The sequence below is a fragment of the Hyaena hyaena genome, unplaced genomic scaffold (genome assembly GCF_003009895.1).
Source record: "Hyaena hyaena isolate Hyena2069 unplaced genomic scaffold, ASM300989v1 scaffold_3, whole genome shotgun sequence".
Classification (NCBI taxonomy): Eukaryota; Metazoa; Chordata; class Mammalia; order Carnivora; family Hyaenidae; genus Hyaena; species Hyaena hyaena.
Genome location: NW_024080635.1, coordinates 2035162 through 2053379, shown reverse-complemented (window position 1 = coordinate 2053379; position 18218 = coordinate 2035162). Strand labels below are relative to the sequence as shown.

Sequence of the window (18218 nt, the reverse complement as noted above, 5' to 3'; positions counted from 1 at the left end):
CCCGCCTCAGAGGCCGCCATCGCTTCATCTTTCCCAGCAAGCCCCGCGAGAGCGCTGACTATTGATTGGCTGTGGCAGGAGAAGGCGGCTCGGCCGGCAGCGGTTGCCAAGGGTTTCCGGTGCGAGGCCAGAGCGGGCGAAGCTGTCGGGACGTCGGCGGTGAGGTGCGTGTCGCGGAGTCTGGGGGAACGAGGCAACCACTGGGCCTGTGGGCCTCAACGCTCTCGGTCAGTGGTGGGAATCACGCCGATTCCGCGCGAGGGTTCGGGCCGTGGGGGGGGGCAGGGCTGAGGTCTTTGCGCATGCGCTGGCGGGCGGGGCGCGCCGCTGGAGGGCGCGCGGGGCGTGGGTGGCTGCGCGTGCGGGGGGGCCCACGTGGGGCCTGGGGGCCGGGGGAGGGATGGGAATCGAGCGTCCCGCCACGTCAGTCTCCGGCTCTGAGCCTATCCCGCGCTCGGCCTGCGGCGAGGGGGTCGAGTAGTGCCGGGAAGCGGCTCGGATCGAGAAAGGAGCCCTCGCCGGCCGGAGACGGAACCGTTGGCTCCCTCTCGTGAAGGCCGGCCGGCGTGTTCTAAGAAGCTCTGTGCACCCGGTACCGGGATCTCGGGTCCAGGCTGTGAAGACGGTCGAAGTCTGGAGAATAGAGAGTGTGTTTGTTTCCATAGGATCCGCTCCCAGCCTAGCACTGCAGACTACAATGAAGAACCAAGACAAAAAGAATGGGGCTGCCAAACAGTCGGGCAACACTTCCAATCCAAAAAGCAGCCCAGGGCAAGCGGAAGCAGGACCAGAGGGAGCCCAGGGGCGGCCCAACCAGGCGGCTCCTGCGCCCGAAGCCGAAGGTTCTTCCAGCCAGACCCCGGGGAAGACTGAGGGTGTGTGCCAGCTCTGCTTTCCAGCGGGCAGGGTGAGGGGTTTGTGGTGCGCTAGGGTAGCTTCTGGAGTCAGAGGCCTTGGCCGCTGTCTGTGCCACCCGCTTCCTCCCTCCCCCAGATCCGCACCGCTTCCTGGGGGTGGGGGGGTGATAGCGCCTCCCACTGTGAGTCCTGGAACAGAACTCTTGAGGGAAGCCTCGGACGGGATTAAATCAGGGGGCAGCCAAATGAGACACCCGACCAGCCAACCTGGGTTAGAAACCCCTCATTCCCCAGTGGGTAACTGCTCTTTGTGTTGGAGGCTTTTCTGGAACTTTTTTAATAGCAAGAAATGATTCTTCGAGGAGGAGAAGGGGATGGCCTAGCCGTTGAGCTCCAGCTACGTGCCAACCCTAAGTGCTGAATGCTTTGATTTCTTTGACACTCACAACATATGGTTGGGCAATAGTGGGACATAGTTATATCATTTTATAGGTAAATAAATAAATTGATGCTTAAAGAAGGTGGGCAGCATTTAACCCACACCGTAAGTTTGGGCCTTTAAATCCCAACCGCTGGTATAACCGTCTTGTTTTTCATTTTGCCCCTTGGCCTGTCCTGCTGTAGGAGCACAAGCCAAAACAGCTCAGTCCGGGGCCCTTCGAGATGTCTCTGAGGAGCTGAGTCGCCAGCTGGAAGACATCCTGAGTACCTACTGTGTAGACAACAATCAGGGGGGCCCAGGTGAGGATGGGGCCCAGGGTGAGCCTGCTGAACCCGAAGATACAGACAAGTCCCGGACCTATGCCTCGAGGAATGGGGAGCCTGAGCCAGAGACCCCAGTAGTCAATGGTGAGAAGGAGACCTCTAAAGGGGAGCCAGGCACAGATGAGATCCGGGCAAGTGACGAGGTTGGAGACCGAGACCACCGAAGGCCACAGGAGAAGAAGAAAGCCAAGGGTCTGGGTGAGCAGAGGGCAGCTTCTTGTGAGGCTGGTGAGGTGGGGGAGTTTGGACCCAGCATTCCTTGGGCTGACCTTCTCTGCCAGGATTCACAGAAGACTGCTTTCCAGGGCAGCAGGTTACCTTAGTTTGCTCGAAGCTAGGGCTGTGGCCCATAGTACAGAGGTGTGTGAGTTGTTCACTGCACAGGGACTTCTGGCCCTGCAAGCAAGTGAGAACCGAAATGTAGCCTGCCTTCTCTGTCTTCGAGAAAATGGAGAGCAGGGGGCCTGAGTGGGCTCCTGTGTCAGCCAGCGCTCTCTGTAACCTGCCCTGTGAACTTGAGCAAAACCTTTCTCCTTTCTGGTCCTTAGTTTTCACATCTCTACAGTAAGATTTAGACTAGACCAGGGTTGAAAACTCAAATAAGCGAGGTTAGACAGGGGGCCACGTGAAGACCAAGACATGCCCACTTCATCCAAAGAGGTGATTGCCACCTGGTCCTTGCATGTTGATAATGGCATGTGACATTACAGGCTAAGTGTAGCCAGCCTTTTTTTTCTTTCCTTTTTCCTTTCTTTTACCCAGAGTTACGTGAAATCTCTCTGGATTTTTAACAGTTGACAACTAATATGCTAGGAGCCAAACCGAAACCCCCGTGAGTTGGATTTGTACATGTGCTTTGGGGGCTCCACACTGATCTTTTGGAGCCTCCTAAGGTTGACACTTCAGGGGCCTGCTGCTGTGCTGTGTACAGCGGCCTCCCAGGGAGACGGAAGGAAGACTCCCTGACTCAGGCACAGACCGAGAGGGAGGGTCATTGGAGAGTTGGGGGCTAGGATGTGTCGAAGAATCAAAGTTAGGCGATAGTATACCCGTGTGTCAGTCCCTGCTTCCCCACCCCCTGCCTGTCCTCCTGGCTGAAAGAGGGCTTTTTGTTTGTTTTTGTTCTTTCTTAAACTTAGGATCAAATATTGGAAGGTATATTCGTTTTAAAGTTCACCGTTTGGGAGGGCTTGGGGAGGAAAAAAATACAGCTCGCTGTTGGGCCACCTCTGTTGACGAGTTTGGTAGTTCTCGAGGAGGCCTTTTCCCTTTGCATCCTCCTTCTTTCAGAAGGGCCACCCTTGCATTGAAACAGCAGCACTTGATTTGCAGATGGATCTTTCTTTCTCCTGTCGGCAGGGCAGGCAGCTTTTTTTCTCCCACCCCTGGCGTTCACCAGGGAGTCTCCACATAGTCATTCATTTATTAAGCGTTTGTTGAGCGGGTCCTCTGCGGTGGGCCCTGGGGACAGTACCGGGCAGTCCTGGGGCCACAGCAGTAGGCAGAGTTGGCTTGGCGGCAGTCCTCCGAAAGCACACAGTCTAATGGGTTGGCAGCCACTTCAACACACGGGAGTGTCAAGTGTGAGGAGAGAGGGCTGCCTCAAGGCAGAAGAGTGTGGGCCCGGGCCTGGGGAGACCCCCAGAGAAGGGGTTACATGCCTTTGCTCCCTGTGCTTCGCAGGGAAGGAGATCACGTTGCTGATGCAGACACTGAACACGCTGAGCACCCCAGAGGAGAAGCTGGCTGCTCTGTGCAAGAAGTACGCTGAACTGGTCAGTCCTCCTCCTCGCACCCACCCTGCCTCGGAAAGTCGGCAGAGGCCACCTGGCACGGGGTGGAGGGGGCAGGGGCACGCAGGTGGCTTAGTTCCCGTTCCGCCTCTCTGAGCCTTTTCGCCATCTGTTAAGTGGGGAGCCAAGTCCCAGGCGGCCTCTTCCAGGCTGACTCTGGGAGGAGAAGCTTCACATTCCGGTGGTCCGGCCCCAGCTTCCGGCCCCAGCGCCACACAGCACGGCAGCTCACCCCTGCGTGCTTCCGCGTGCGTCCGCTCAAAATGCGGAGATGAACAAGGCCATCCTCACTCTTGCCAAGACTAGCGTTAGTCACGTGATGTGCTCAAACACACCTATTTCTCCAGTTGTTTAAAATATCAATGTGATGAAAGTCAGGAGCCAGAGGAGGCCTATTTAATACATTGGGTCCTTAACTTTTTTTCCCCCTTTTACCACAAAACAGTCTTCCTCTTACTGCCTACCTTTTCCGCATGACATTGACTTATTGCAGGTCACTTATCCTCTAGGGTATCTCACTTTCTCACTTGGCAGTGCTATTTAACTTGTTCCTTTACCTCCTTAGTTCTTGTAGATAGAGTGGAAATTAGCTCTAGAAGCTTGATCCAATCCGATTCAACTCTTTTAACAGGAGCTTTTCATAAGTGCTGCTCTGTAGAGAAGCAGAATGTGCTTCTCCCACCCTTAGTGAGGGAAGATTGTTCACTGGGTTCGGCTGGGGCCAGCCAGGTTCCTCCCTCGTCAGGTTTCCATCAGAATTTGAGTGAACGGATTCATCCAACGAGGGTCATTGTCTAATTATTTATTTTTAAATTCTTTCATGCCATTCACATTTATAAGATGGAATTCTCCTATAGGGAGTTGTTCTTGTTTGTAAAGCGGGGAATGTCCCACCTGCCTAACGGGGTTGTTATAACCACTACGTAAAGGGCAGGGTATGAAAGAGATAGCACCCCTTCAGAATGAGCCGGCCAGGGAAAGTTGGATGAAGCCGGAGAGGAGGAGCTGAGTCGCTAGAGTGATGTTCTCACGTAGCCAAGGAGGTAAGGGCCAGCACACGAGGAGAGGGTCGGCTGTAGTGGGAAGCACCGCACCGGCTGGGCCCCGGTGACGGGAGAGGCCCTGCGGAGGCGGATGGGCAGAGGGGCAGCTTGTGCCCCTGCACCTCCGGTTGCTTCTCTTCCCAGAGAGGCGGGATCTCCCTGCTGGGGCTGAGGAGAGGCGAGGAGGAGGGTGAAATAGTTTCTGGGAGGGGGGCGCCTGGGGGACCCAGTTGGTTAAGCATCCGACTTTGGCTCAGGTCGTGATCTTGCAGTTTGTGAGTTCACATCTGTGCTGGCAGCTCAGAGCCTGGAGCCTGTTTCAGATTCTGTGCCTCCCTCTCTCTCTGACCCTCCCCTGCTCACACTGTCTCTCTCAGAAATAAAAAGCGTTAAAAAAAAATTTTTTTTAAATATGCAGGTATTAGATTAAGTAAATATTGTAGTAGTGTTAATTTCATCTATTTTTTACCTTTTAATTTTTTTGAACATGTATTCATTTTTGAGAGGGGGAGAGAGGGAGACACAGACCAAAACAGGCTCCAGGCTCCAAGTTGTCAGCACAGAGCCTGATGTGGGGCTCAAACTCACGAACCACAAGATGATGACCTGAGCTGAAGTCCAACGCTTAACTGACTGAGCCCCCCAGGCACTCCTACTTTTTACTTTTTTAATGTAGCCACTAGAAAAACTATAATTACATAACGGAGTCGCACTGTATCCGCGTCGAATAGGCTCATGGGAGGGAAGCTGATCTGGGGAGAGGACAGGGCCCGAAATGGAGGTAAAGGTGTGTCCATGATGTAAGCCCAAGATGGTAACTGCAGTCGTGTGGAGAGAAGTGGTGCCAAGTCTCGGGGTAGCAAGAGGCTGTGACGGAGGTCTGGTGACTATGAGGACTGGGTGGCAAGAGAGCTCACCTGAGGGCCTGAGTGTCCTGGGAGTTGAGAGAATAATGGTCTGAATCTTTTTTTTTTTTTATTTCTAGGAGAGAGAGAGACAGACAGCATGAGCAGGGGAGGGTCAGAGAGAGGGGGAGATACAGACTCTGAAACAGGCTCTAGGCTCTGAGCTGGCAGTCAGCACAGAGCCCGACGCGGGGCTCGAACCCACGAACCGCGAGATCATGACCTAAGCGAAAGTCGGACGCTTAACCGACTAAGCCACCCAGGCGCCCCGATAATGGTCTGAATCTTGAGAGCTCGGTTTCTTGAGGCGGAGCAGTCACAGAGACTGGGATGGGCACCCCTGCTTGTCCTGAGCGCTCGTCTCTCTGTCCTTGAGATGGGGCCCCTGGGTTTATTGAAGGGTGTAAAGCTCCCGCACCACGTCCAGCCGGGGCAGTGACAAGGGGGGCTTGGGGTGGGGGGGCCGGGAAGAGTTGCATGGGGCGCTTACTCGCCCTGCCTGCCCCCAGCTGGAGGAGCATCGGAACTCCCAGAAGCAGATGAAGCTGCTACAGAAGAAGCAGAGCCAGCTGGTGCAAGAGAAGGACCACCTGCGCGGGGAGCACAGCAAGGCCGTCCTGGCCCGCAGCAAGCTGGAGAGCCTGTGCCGCGAGCTGCAGCGCCACAACCGCTCCCTCAAGGTGGGCCGGGCCCCCCCCCCCCCCCCGCCTCGGCTTCCTGGCCTTCCCCCGCCCCCCAGTGGGCTTTACCCTCAAAGAGTAGCGCGGACTTTGCCCAGTGGCGCCCTACCTTAGAGCATCTAGCCACCCCTTGACGTGGACTAGTGTCCGGTAAGGTGAGGGCCGAGGCGCCAGGGAGGCCCGGGAGGCCGGCTTGGGCCCCCAGGCTCCCGCAGCCCGGAGGCTGGCTCTTTGCTCCTGGTCCTGCTTCTCCTAGGATGGGGTTCAGCTGGCCAAAGTTGGTCACTGCTGTGACCTCGGGGCAGAGGGTTATGTGTATCCTTAATGTATCTCGTACAGATTTGAGTCAGTGAATATGTGGTAGTTTGCAACTTGTTTTGCTCGTTTTTAGTTTGTCTTTGAAAACATTTCAACTTTAACATAAACTTGATGTGAGAGATTCAGAGGTGACAAAAGTGTAACAGAGGTGACAGTTGCCCACCCTCCTCAACCCCAGTGTCCCACAGAAACTGCTGGGAAGTAACTCTACTTACGTGTAAGTTTACGTACTGCCTTAGACTCCCCTGAACATGTGTGTATAGTTTTTTAAATGGAATAGCTGTACTTAGAATGTTTTATATTCTGTTTCATTTTCTCACTTTGTATAACACCTATTCTTCCTTATCAGTTCGTTTTGGAGTATCTTTTTTTTTTTTTTTAAATTTCCGAGAGAGAGAGACAGGGGAGGGTCAGAGAAAGGGGGAGACACAGAATCTGAAACAGGCTCCAGGCTCTGGGCCAGCTGTCAGCACAGAGCCCGACGTGGGGCTCAAACCCACAAACTGAGATCACGACGTGAGCCGAAGCCGGATGCTCAACCTACTGAGCCACCCAGGCGCCCCAGGAGTATCTCATTTTCAACAGCACTGTTGTATAGATATGTTGTATTTTATCAGTGCCCTAGTTAAGGAATTACTGGGGTTTTTTTTCTAATTTTTCACTATTAGTGAATAGAGCAAAGTGAAAATTCTTGTTACATATATCCCTAGCTGGTTATATAGGATTTATCCATAGGATAAATCTCAGCAGTGAAATGTCTGGATCAGAAAGCGTGCCCTTTACGCCTGGGTGGCTTAGTCGGTTGAGCGTCCGACTTTCGCTTAGGTCATGATCTCGCGGTTCGTGGGTTTGAGACCCGCGTCGGGCTCTGTGCTGACTGCCAGCTAGAGCCTGGAGCCTGTTTCAGAGTCTGTGTCTCCCTCTCTCTCTGACCCTTCCCTGCTCACGCTGTCTCTCTCTCTCTCTCCTAGAAATAAATAAAAATATTAAAAAAAAAAAAGAAAGCGTGCCCTTTGTAAGTGTTAATGGTTTAGCCAGAATGCCTGCCTACTGATAGTGTCTGTGTCTCCAGGTCTGCACAGTCTTGCCAACCCTGGGTGTTACTGCATTTGAATTGGTTGGTTGGTTGGGGGAGGGGAGAGATGAAAGCACAACAGTCAGACTTCTTAACCTGAGGTCTGGAGGAATGGGCTTCGGGAGGTCTAGGTTCCCTTAGAATGGCACTTACACGTATGCCTGCAGTTTTCTAGGAAGAGAACCTCTCACTTGATGTCACCTGAGAGAGGGCTTCGCTAGGAGCCCCACTTGCATGACTTGATGGGGCCTGGCTGCGCCTGACTTGGGGGGCAAGGAGGGTTGGTACAGACCATTGCTGGCCGGGGAGCAACGGGTGATGACTCTGGGGCTGACTTCTCTGCCCAGGAAGAAGGTGTGCAGCGGGCCCGGGAGGAGGAGGAGAAACGCAAGGAGGTGACATCACACTTCCAGGTGACGCTCAATGACATTCAGCTGCAGATGGAACAGCACAACGAGCGCAATTCCAAGCTGCGCCAGGAGAACATGGAGCTGGCTGAGAGGCTCAAGAAGTTGATCGAGCAGTATGAACTGAGGGAGGAGGTGAGGTGCCCCTCACAGCCGCCCCCCCCGTCTCCAAGCCAGCTCCTCCCCCCATCCGAGAAGTGCGTAAAATCCCCACATTCCTTGTATTCAGGAGTCCATGCTCTGCTCTCTCACCGGGTCCCGGCTCCCGGGCTCCTCCAGCAGTGAGGACTGCCGCCCCTTGAAGTCCGCACACCCAATCTCGGTAGATAGGGCAGGTCTTTGCCAGCTGAGCTAAGCCATTGTGTTGGTGGTGTCGTCTTTGTCCTTTCTTCCCATTGACAAGGGAGTCAGGCTACAAAAGTGAGGGTTGTTAGCCCAGCGGAGTGATCTCTTGGGGCTGGAGGTTTGAGTGTATTTATTCCTTGGCTTCCTGGGAGCTGATTCCAGCCCTGTGCACCTCCCCCGCCCAGGACTGCCTGGAGGGAGGGACAAGGTGAGGTTGGGAAGTAGACCTTGTGGGGATTTGGGGCCCACATGCTAGGGTACATGTGGGTGTCTGTGTCAGAGTGAGATGGGAGGCTGGGCAGGATACCCTCGTCTCTGCCGATGGGACATCCCTGCAGCCACCGGGCCTCCCTGAGAAAGGGAGCTACTGACAGGTGGCCCTCCCACCGTGCTTTCCTGCAGCACATCGACAAAGTCTTCAAACACAAGGACCTGCAGCAGCAGCTGGTGGATGCCAAGCTCCAGCAGGCCCAGGAGATGCTCAAGGAGGCGGAGGAGAGGCACCAGCGGGAGAAGGATTTTGTGAGGCTTGGGCCCTGGGGCTGGAGGGTCTGGGAGGTGGTGGGTTGGGTTCTGGCTCGGGACAGGCTGCTGCCTGGCCAGACCAGGACACTTTTCCTCAGATGGCAGTGTGAGCGCAGGAAGCCTCGCTGGGCACTGGGGCATGTGGCTGAGAGGAGGCCAGGCAGCCCCTAGGGGGATCTGAAGGTGTGGGGTTCTGTCTTGGAAACAGCTCCTCAAGGAGGCAGTGGAATCCCAGAGGATGTGCGAGCTGATGAAGCAGCAGGAGACCCACCTGAAACAGCAGGTGAGACTGTGTGTCCTGACCCTGTGCCTAAGGTCCCCTCGCTGTGACCAGTCCTTGGGGAGGGAAATAGGACCCCCGTTTTAGGACCACCTTGACTGCTGTGTGACCTTGCCGAGCCTTTATTCCCTCTGGACCCGCCAAGCACCTGTAGTGGTGACCAGGTGGCTAGGTGAGCTTGAGGGACCTCGTTCCTGGTTGGCAGCGCTTGCTGCTTTGGAGGAGGCGGTGATGGGAATGGTTGTTTTTAATTACACAAATTGTACTTAATTTAAGAAGAAAAATTTGAAAACAAACATAAAGGCAAAATGTAAGGCCACAGAAATCTTGCTTTCCAGGCTTAGCATTTTGGATTCTGTTCTTTCAAATATATAGTTTTTGTTTTAAAGAAAAATGGTACCTTAGTAGAATCATCAGGTCAGAGGTCCAAGGATGGACCTGACTGTGCTAACCAGAGGTGCCCCCCAGAGAAGCCTAATCGTATCTCTGGGCTTCTTTTTCACCCAGCTTGCCCTATACACGGAGAAGTTTGAGGAGTTCCAGAATACTCTTTCCAAAAGCAGTGAGGTGTTCACCACATTCAAACAGGAGATGGAAAAGGTAACAATGTCCAGCTGCATGTGGCTTCAGGGCACAAGTTGCTCTGAGCACTGGGCCTGTCCTCAGGAAGCCGCAACCTCTGGGGTGCCTTGTGTGGGGAGCTGTTTACAGTAAGCGTGGTTGATAGCAAAGGTGGCTGTAAGGAGACATCAGAACCTCTCTCTCTCAGGCATCACTGGTACGTGCATCCTTCAGGTTGTCCTGGGGAAGGGGCAGCCTTGTCATTTCCTGTTATTGGTGGTGGCATTTAACTTGAGATGTCCTGGTGTGGCACCAAGGGCACCGACTGTGCCTGTAATGCCTTGCTCCCTCAGGACAGTTCCCCACCTCAGAGACACAGATGCGTAGACAGTCTGGCCCCCTGACCATTTCTTCTGTCTGCCCCACAACCCAGATGACTAAGAAGATCAAGAAGCTGGAGAAAGAAACCACCATGTACCGGTCCCGGTGGGAGAGCAGCAACAAGGCCCTGCTTGAGATGGCTGAGGAGGTGAGCTGAGTGTGTGTGTGTGTGCACGCTCGTGGGCTGTGGGGAGCACTTTGTGAGTGGTCAGCCCTTTCCTGTACTTCTACCAGCAAGTCATGCAACTGGCGTAAGATGAAGCTGGGACTTATCGGGTCCATCTGTCCAAGTCCAAAGGCACTGCCAGCTGTTTCCTTGCGGGAGATCGTGAGCCTAGTAGTAGGTCTGCAGTAGAAACAGAGAGAACAAATGGAAGGAAGAAATACAGGAACTGAAAAACCAAGGGGTGCCAGTGATGCACACAGTTTATATGCAGAGTGGCTCAGCTAATTTGATTTCATGGTTTGAGATGGAGAAGGGAACTAATTGCTGGAGTGGCTACGAATGCCAGACCCTCCTGCATATTTTAGATAATGCCAGTTCATCGAATCTTCTCAAGCTCTGTGAGGTTAGTGTTCGTAGTTCATTTTGACAGATAAGGGAAAAGACTCTAAGGCCAGGTCTTAACTTTGCCAAGGTCATCTGGTGGATAAACGGAGAAACACACCATCTTTAAGCCATGCCTCTTCTCTGCACCACACTGCCCCCTACCGACAGCTATGTCTTGGCATACACCAGGGCTCTTTTCCTAGGAAGGGGCCAGCTTTGGACTCTGGTCTGCTCCCAGCATCATTCAAGTATGAATGTTTTCTACCAGGAGGCACTGTTGCATGGAGGTTTGATGGCACGGCACTAAAGGCCCCATTTCTCCCCCTAGAAAACACTCCGGGACAAGGAGCTGGAGGGCCTGCAGGTAAAAATCCAGCGGCTGGAGAAGCTGTGCCGGGCGCTGCAGACAGAACGCAACGACCTGAACAAAAGGGTCCAGGACCTGAGTGCTGGCGGCCAGGGCTCCCTCACGGATGGTGGCCCTGAGCGAAGGCCAGAGGCTCCAGCTGCCTCCAAGGAGCATGGTGGTGAAGGGCCCGGGGCCCAGTCGCCTAGCTCCCCAAGGGCCACAGAAGCTCCTTGCTGCCCTGGAGCACCAAGCACAGAAACAGCCGGCCACACAGGCCCCCAGGAGCCCACCTCCACCACCGCGTAGGGAGCCTGGCATGGGGTGGGCATGCTGGGAAGGGGGCAAGCAGCCCAGCCAGGCCTGGCCCATGCGAGGCTCCCGCCGCTGAGCAGTCCAGTGCTAAGGCCCAGGGTGCTCTGACCTGGCTGGCATCTGACACTTTGCAGTTTTGGATTTTGTGGGTCAGTTTTACATACATACGGCATATGTGCAAGGCCTCATACATTTCTATCTGTAAGTGTAAAGTGGGCTTGCACTGGAGGTGGGGGTGTGTACAGGTGAAGTCACTGGCTCTTCTAGGAGCTCGAGAGTCTTAAAGAGGAGCTGTCATCTGTAGCTGCTGTCACTGTGCTGGCAGGACAAGTGACTTGAGCATTCCCTGCCTGATTTGAGGCTCAGACCCCTCCCTCCCTGCCCTTTAGGGCTCATGACAAGTGACACACTCAGGCCTCGACCGTGTTTCCCTCGTTAGCAGGGCTTGGGCGGACCTGGCCTTCCTCGCTCCCCTGGAAGCTCCTTTGCTTCTCTCAGCCTGGGGACGGGGCCCTGGGCAGGGCCTGGCAGGGCCCGCACAGTTAGGGGTCCAGCCGCTGTCCTGCCTCGGACGGGGGACCGGGGCGAAGTTGCTGTGGGCTGGTACGCTGTTAGGGAGCCCTCGGGCACCACGTCCCCTGCCCGTGGGTGGTGCCAGGACCAGGCCAGTGATGCTTCTCAGTAGCCTTATCATTCACAGGTGCCTCTCTAGCCTGCACAGATGATTGACAAGAGATCACCCAAAGGATGCTTCTGAAGGTTTTTGTTTTTTGTTTCTTAGTTTTGCACATGACAGTGTGTGGATCTGCGGAAGGGGGTGTGGGTCCTGGAGCACTTGGTCTCTGGTGCCCCCGCCCTCACCACCCGACCTGGTACCTTTGCCCCGTTGGTGCTGAGGTTCCCTGTTTGGTGAAATCAGATTGTGGTGGGAGAAGGAAAAGGGCATCTGATGGGTTTGCCACAAGCTTGCCTTTGTGTTTCAGTCCTGGGAGGCCACCGCGGATTCCCGTCACCCCTGTCTCCGTGCAGGAGTTGCCGGGCCCCGTGCCCACCTGTCCCTTTGGCTTTTATGAGTGTTTCTGCTTCTAACCCCATCCCTAATGTGCAATCCTTGAGATTTGCCCTGGTTCCGTTGCCCAAGAAGTAAGAGCTGAGTACGTCCTTGACCTCCCAGCTCTTGTCTGACAGCTGAGGGGTAGAGTGAGGCTCGACATCTGAGCCTCCAGAACTCCACGGGGCGGCTGCAGATATTTGCATCTGGTCCCTGCCCCCAAACTTGCTACTCTAGACCGCAAGTTGTGCTGGCTGCACATTTGCCCGGGCCTTAGCTGGTCTGTGCAGAGCAGTTTTCTGGAACAACAGAACAAGTATCAGATCTGGAGGCTGGGCTCTGCTGGGCACGAGGTACTACACCCACCTCTAGCCAGGCCTTGGCTTCAGTGCCGCTGAGGGAGCCGCCAACCACGAGGCACAGCATCATAGAGCTTTTCTTGCTGGGTTTCCTCGAAGCTCGTTCATTATCCCGTAGGCCCCCTTTATCCTGCACAACCAGCCCACTCCCCACACCTAGTTAGGTCCATCCCATAAATAGGTTCGTGAAGAGTATCAAGTACTCCTGAATCATGTTACAACTTAGACCAGAGATGGCCAACGAATGGCACACCATTTTCCCTCTGCTTCCAATGGAGGATACCACTAATTGGCCTAGAGTGTTTCCCACTAACCTCTTGTACGTCATCGTTTCTCAAGGTTCCCCCAGCAGCCAGTAGAAGGGTTGAGACTCATTTGCCATCCCTGGCTGAGCTCCTGCTCTCCTGTGGAGAAATGTTCCTAAGACTATTCCCTCTGAAATGCCTGTATCTGGAATGGTCCCTGGATATGCCTTTTCCTGCCCCAGTAAGGCCTTCGTCCAACAACCCCCGTGTCAGGCTGAGACACACAAGAACTGCCGACCCCGTACAGGGTTTGCTGGGTTCTGGAAGCCCAGGGAAAAGGCAGAAGCTTCTGCCTGCCTGATTTAAATAGCAGGGGGCCTGCGGTAGCCCACATGATTGCCTCCCTTGCTTCAGCTACCTTGGAGAGCCTACGGAGCTGGGGGCGTGGCTGGTGGAGCCCAGAGTGGTGGTGGTAGGGAATCAAGGCTGTGCAGCACAGCAGCCCTCTGTGACCCAGTCTGACTTCTGTGGGGATTCGGTGAGCAAGGTGTGGCCCCAGCTGGGCTTCCCACGTCTGCAATCTAGGTCTTGGGCAAGTCGAACCTTTGCGCTCTACTCCAGCTGTGTCTAGGTATCCAGACCAGGCTGTAGATGGGAATCCCATTTTTTCTCTTCCTCCTCTCTCCATTGACCAAATCATACCAATCACTACAGCTGCTCTGCTTGTTCTGCTTTCCAAAGTCAACCCAGGTACCTGGGTGCCGCCCTCACCAGCCAGGAGCCTGGGCCAGATGCAGAGAAGGCGGCCTATCTGAATGAAGGCCAGCGCCTTCCTCACCAGGGCAGGTCCCACGCACGTGACCTCAGTTTTAGGACCAAGTGCTGTGTTGGATTCTTCAATTGCTAGCTTTTCCTCCAAGGGACCAGAGCTGGTAAGGCTCACAGCCCAGAGCCCTTGGCCCTGCTGGCGGTAGTTTGTGTTCCGGACCTTGTCCAGCTGAGAGCCTCGCATACGCCGGGTTGTTGAGAGGTATCAGCAGCACTTTGTTATAATTTGTTTTCCATGAGGCTTTTGGACCATGGGCTGAGCTCAGGCACTTTCTGTAAGAGAATGTTCTGTCTGTAAAGATGGTTATTTCCATTCCTCAGCCCCCATCTCAGTGGCCGTGCTGAGGGCTGACCAAGAGGCCAGTGGAACTGCCTGGTGGCTGTGGGGGAGGGCCAAAGCCTGCCGAGCTGATTATCCAGCTGTGGCTCCAGCCCTCCCACTGTGACGGCACAGAGGTGGTCACCCCAGGGACAGCCAGGTGTCTGCCTGGGGGAGGGGTGCTGCCTTCTGTCCCTGTAACTGCTTCCCATATGGCTCAACCTGGCCGTCCAGAGTTGTTCTAGAGCTGTGCTGACAGCTTCTTTGTCTCCTTTTGGTATTCACAACAGCCAGGGACTTGATTTTGATGTATTTTAAACCACATTAAATAAAGAGTCTGTTGCCTTACTTGTTTGTCTTCTGACCTTTGTGGTTGTTAGTGCATCTGGATCCATCTAGCTGGCACTGACTTGTCTGGCTCTGCTGCAAAACTTTTGGCTGTGCCCAGCTCTTGTGCATCTTCCAGAGTGCCCCTTCCCCCCCACCCCGGGTGCCTTCCAGGAATTCCCACGGGCAAATGCATTTGAGCTGCCCAAGCAAAACCGTTGCCAAAGTTGTCACGGTGCTCGTATACATAGAAAGACTCGATTTCTGGGGCGCCTGGGTGGCTTAGTCGGTTAAGCGTCCGACTTTCGCTTAGGTCATGATCTCGCAGTTCGTGGGTTCGAGCCCCGCGTCGGGCTCTGTGCTGACTGCCAGCTCAGAGCCTGGAGCCTGTTTCAGCCTGTGACTCCCTCTCTCTCTGACTCTCTCTGCTCACGCTGTCTCTCTCTCTCTCTCCTAAAAATAAATAAAACATTAAAAAAAAAATTTTTTTAAATGTCTTAAAAAAAAAAAGAAAAAGACTCGATTTCTTTCACTCAGTCAGGTGTTACCCCTGCCCACCAAGGGTCAGGCTAGCAATGAAGGATACATTTGGTTGGTTGGTTAGTTGAGCAGTCTGAATAACCAGTTCTGGGCTTGAACTCACAACCCCTAGGTTAAAGGTCCCATGCTCTACCACTGAGCCAGCAAGCACCCTGGAGTGCTTTTAGATGCAGAACCAGTGGTTCTGTGGGAGCATAAAGGAGGCCACTGTCCCCTTCAGCAGGGAGATGGGGGTAGACACCTGGAAAGGAATTATGACCCAAAGGGCAGGCAGATGTTTGACAACTTAGTAGTGAAGTAGTTTACCTAGAAATGCAGGCGCACAGGATGGGTAGTGGGAGGTCACCTGGAGCCTATGTGCCAGGTTACAGGGCAGGAGTAACCACTAAAAGCATTTAAATAGAACATTGGGAAGATCCACGAGGAAGGCATAAGGTAAGGAAACCAGAGAGCTAGGCATGGGCCAGTTGAGGGCCAAAATCAGATGGCTGGACGCTCATCACTCCTATTCATGGCTGTCTGCCACAGGCGGCATCTTTTGGCATTGACCTGCCTCTGAGTTCTTTTGATTTTGTACATTCCTTGAGAAGACCACATTCTGCATGGAATTCTGAAGAACGGGCTGGTTTCCTAAATACTCTTGTTCACCCTGCCAAGCCAAGGTGCAATAGTGAGGCTTCTGTATCGGGGGGCGGCGGGGGGGCAGGCATCCTATTGTGGCTTCAGCATCCTCTTCTCTCTGCAGCATGGGCTGGTCTGACAGGATGGTATGTGAGTGCCCAACAAATGTGGCAGAGACAACTCAAGGGCCCTTCCCTCCAGGCTTCCACAAGCAGATGTGTCCCCACTGGCTATGACATCCTCTCAGAGCCTCTGCCTCTTCTAATCAGGGTCTAAGTGGGTTGATACTTTTCTGTGCTGACCACTATGGTTCCCATCAGAGATCCATTGGAAGTTTTTTGCCCTTCCCCCCTACTCGTGCTCGCTTGCTTGCTCTCAAAAAACAAAATTAAAAGATTAAGGGGCGCCTGGGTGGCTTAGTTGGTTAAGCATCCGACTTTCGCTTAGGTCATGATCTCGCGGTTCGTGGGTTCGAGCCCCGTGTCGGGCTCTGTGCTGACTGCCAGCTCAGAGCCTGGAGCCTGTTTCAGTCTGTGACTCCCTCTCTCTCTGACCCTCCCCTGCTCGCGCTGTCTCTCTCTCTCTCTCTCTCTCTCCTAGAAATAAATAAAACATTTTAAAAAATTAAAAGATTAAAAAGATCCTTTGGAAGAAGTCAGGGGAGGCTGCTCCTACTTTTTTTTTTTTCATTACATGCAAATGTATTTTTTTTTTTTACAAATAGTTTATTGTCAAATTGGTTTCCACATAACACCCAGTGCTCATCCCCACAAGTGCCCTCCTCCATGCCCATCCCCCCTTCCCCCCCACATCCATCAGTCCTCAGTTTTTCTCAGCATTCAAGAGTCTCTCATGGTTTGCCTCTCTCCCTTTCCCCCACCATTTCCCCCCTTCTTCTCCCCTATGGTCCTCCGTTAAGTTCCTCCTAATCATCCTATACGTGCAAACATATGATATTTGTCCTTCTCTGCCTGACTTATTTCGCTCAGCATAACACCCTCAAGGTCCATCCATGTTGCTACACATGGCCAGATTTCATTGTTTCTCATTGCCATGTAGTATTCCATGGTATAGATAAACCACATCTTCTCGATCCATTAGTCTGTTGATGGACACTTAGGCTCTTTCCATGTTTTGGCTATTGTTGAGAGTGCCGCTATGAACATTGGGGTACATGTGCCCCTATGCATCAGCACTCCTGTGTCCCTTGGGTAAATTCCTAGCAGTGCTATTGCTGGGTCATAGGGGAGTTCTCTTGTTAGTTTCCTCAGGAACCTCCACACTGTTTTCCAGAGGGGCTGCCCCAGTTTGCATTCCCACCAACAGTGTAGGAGAGGCTGCCCCTACTCTTGAAGCTTAAAAAGCCTCTCTGAGAGTAGTTCAGCGTAGGGGTGCCCCCGGACCTGCCACCATTTTCCCAGAGGAGCCCTGGTGCTCCTCTCTAGCAACTGGAGGACAGTGACTTCCCAGTTGTCCCCTCTTTTTTTTATTTTTAATTTTTAACATTTATTTTTGAGAGAGACAGCGTGAGCAGGAGAGGGGCAGAGAGAGAGAGAAAGAGAACAGAATCCAAAGCTGGCTCCAGCCTCTGAGTTGTCAACACAGAGCCTGACGTGGGTCTTGAACCCACAAGTTGTGAGATCATGACCTGAGCTGAAGTCAGACACTTAACCGACTGGCCCACCCAGATGTCCCTCCCAGTTGTCCTCTCTGCCTGTGCAGACCCCTCCCTCCAACCTCTGGTTATTGAAAAAGTCCTGAGTTGATGTGTCCCTTTCTGGGACAGCCTAGGTGTTGGAAGAACCTAGGATAGAGCCCCTGCATGGGTGCCTGCGGAAAGGAGGGTTGGTAGGGGAAGGTGGACAAGGGCGCTCTGCACATTGCCCTGGGGCAGTTATTTGAGACTGCAGGGCAGCCTGGCCAAGGATAAGGCTGTCTCTTGTTGCCTCGGATGGTTCTCTGGGGACCTGAGCTGGGAACCTCTGCCAGGTCTTTAAATAGCTGCCCCATTGATCTGGCCTCCCAGGCAGTGCAAGCAGCGCTGGGTCGGCCTGCATGTGGTGCTCAGGTTTCCCTCCCAGGGGCTGGGGTCAAGTGCCAGGTAATCGTTCGGATTTCCCTCTGACCTGGTGCTTCCCACACGTGTCTACTAGAACTGGAAAAAGGGAAGGAGGAGGCTTGGTCCCATCACTTCCTCAGTGGCTGAAGATAGCCTCCACTGCTTACCAGTGAGGAGTGTCAGTATTGTGGAGGGAGTGGTATTGCCCTCAGACTATAACTGACTTTGAGCACATGGGACAGTCACTTCCTGCAGGATTGTTACAAGGATCAAATGCACATGGACCTGGACTCAATAGACGGTTGTCCTCTTGCAGTTTCTTCCTGCTGCTGCTTATAGGCTTATGTATATATATCTTGCAAGCTTATATATATTTTACATGCGTCTGTCCATTTTCTCCCCCGCCTCCCCCCCGCCCCCCACCCCCCGCATCCATATCCCTCCACCCTGGCCTTCTGACAACACCAGCACCGTTTTGTAAGGGACTGTAGGGTCTTGCGAAAACTGATGGGAAAGTGAGATGTTTAGATTTCCATCACACAACGAACATGGTGTCACCTTAGTTCAGGTAGGCAGATAAAGTCCAGTGAAAGGGACAGCCTGGTAACTGTTATAGGCTCCTCCTATCTTACCCCGAAGCACTGAAAAAGGTCACTTTCTCTTTAAATGCAAATTACCTCCTGTAAGCCCTGCTTCCACACGCTCTGCTCCCTAGGAGAGGAG

General features: G+C 53.7%; 1 protein-coding gene across 2 annotated transcripts; it reads left to right on the top strand.

The window, feature by feature from the left end:
• The first annotated feature begins 61 nt into the window (after positions 1-61).
• TXLNA (taxilin alpha) lies at positions 62-14296 on the top strand. 2 transcript variants are annotated; one of them, XM_039231843.1, is made up of 11 exons: positions 62-164; positions 666-875; positions 1482-1820; positions 3306-3397; positions 5873-6043; positions 7784-7978; positions 8591-8710; positions 8922-8996; positions 9501-9593; positions 9988-10083; positions 10814-14296. In XM_039231843.1, exons 2-11 carry the CDS (start codon positions 698-700, stop codon positions 11138-11140), a joined length of 1686 nt encoding a protein of 561 aa, XP_039087774.1. In that variant the 5' UTR covers positions 62-164; positions 666-697; the 3' UTR covers positions 11141-14296. The 2 variants fall into 2 exon arrangements, with proteins under 2 accessions (XP_039087774.1, XP_039087769.1); XM_039231838.1 differs by having other exon boundaries at positions 70-227.
• Positions 14297-18218: the final 3922 nt, after the last annotated feature.

Bases quoted from the DNA above. Each gene is read 5' to 3' on its own strand.
- TXLNA (XM_039231843.1), top strand. From the start codon at position 698: ATGAAGAACCAAGACAAAAAGAATGGGGCTGCCAAACAGTCGGGCAAC. The intron at 1,821-3,305 runs GTGAGCAGAGGG...TGTGCTTCGCAG, and splicing joins GAAGAAAGCCAAGGGTCTGG to GGAAGGAGATCACGTTGCTG. The intron at 7,979-8,590 runs GTGAGGTGCCCC...GCTTTCCTGCAG, and splicing joins AGTATGAACTGAGGGAGGAG to CACATCGACAAAGTCTTCAA.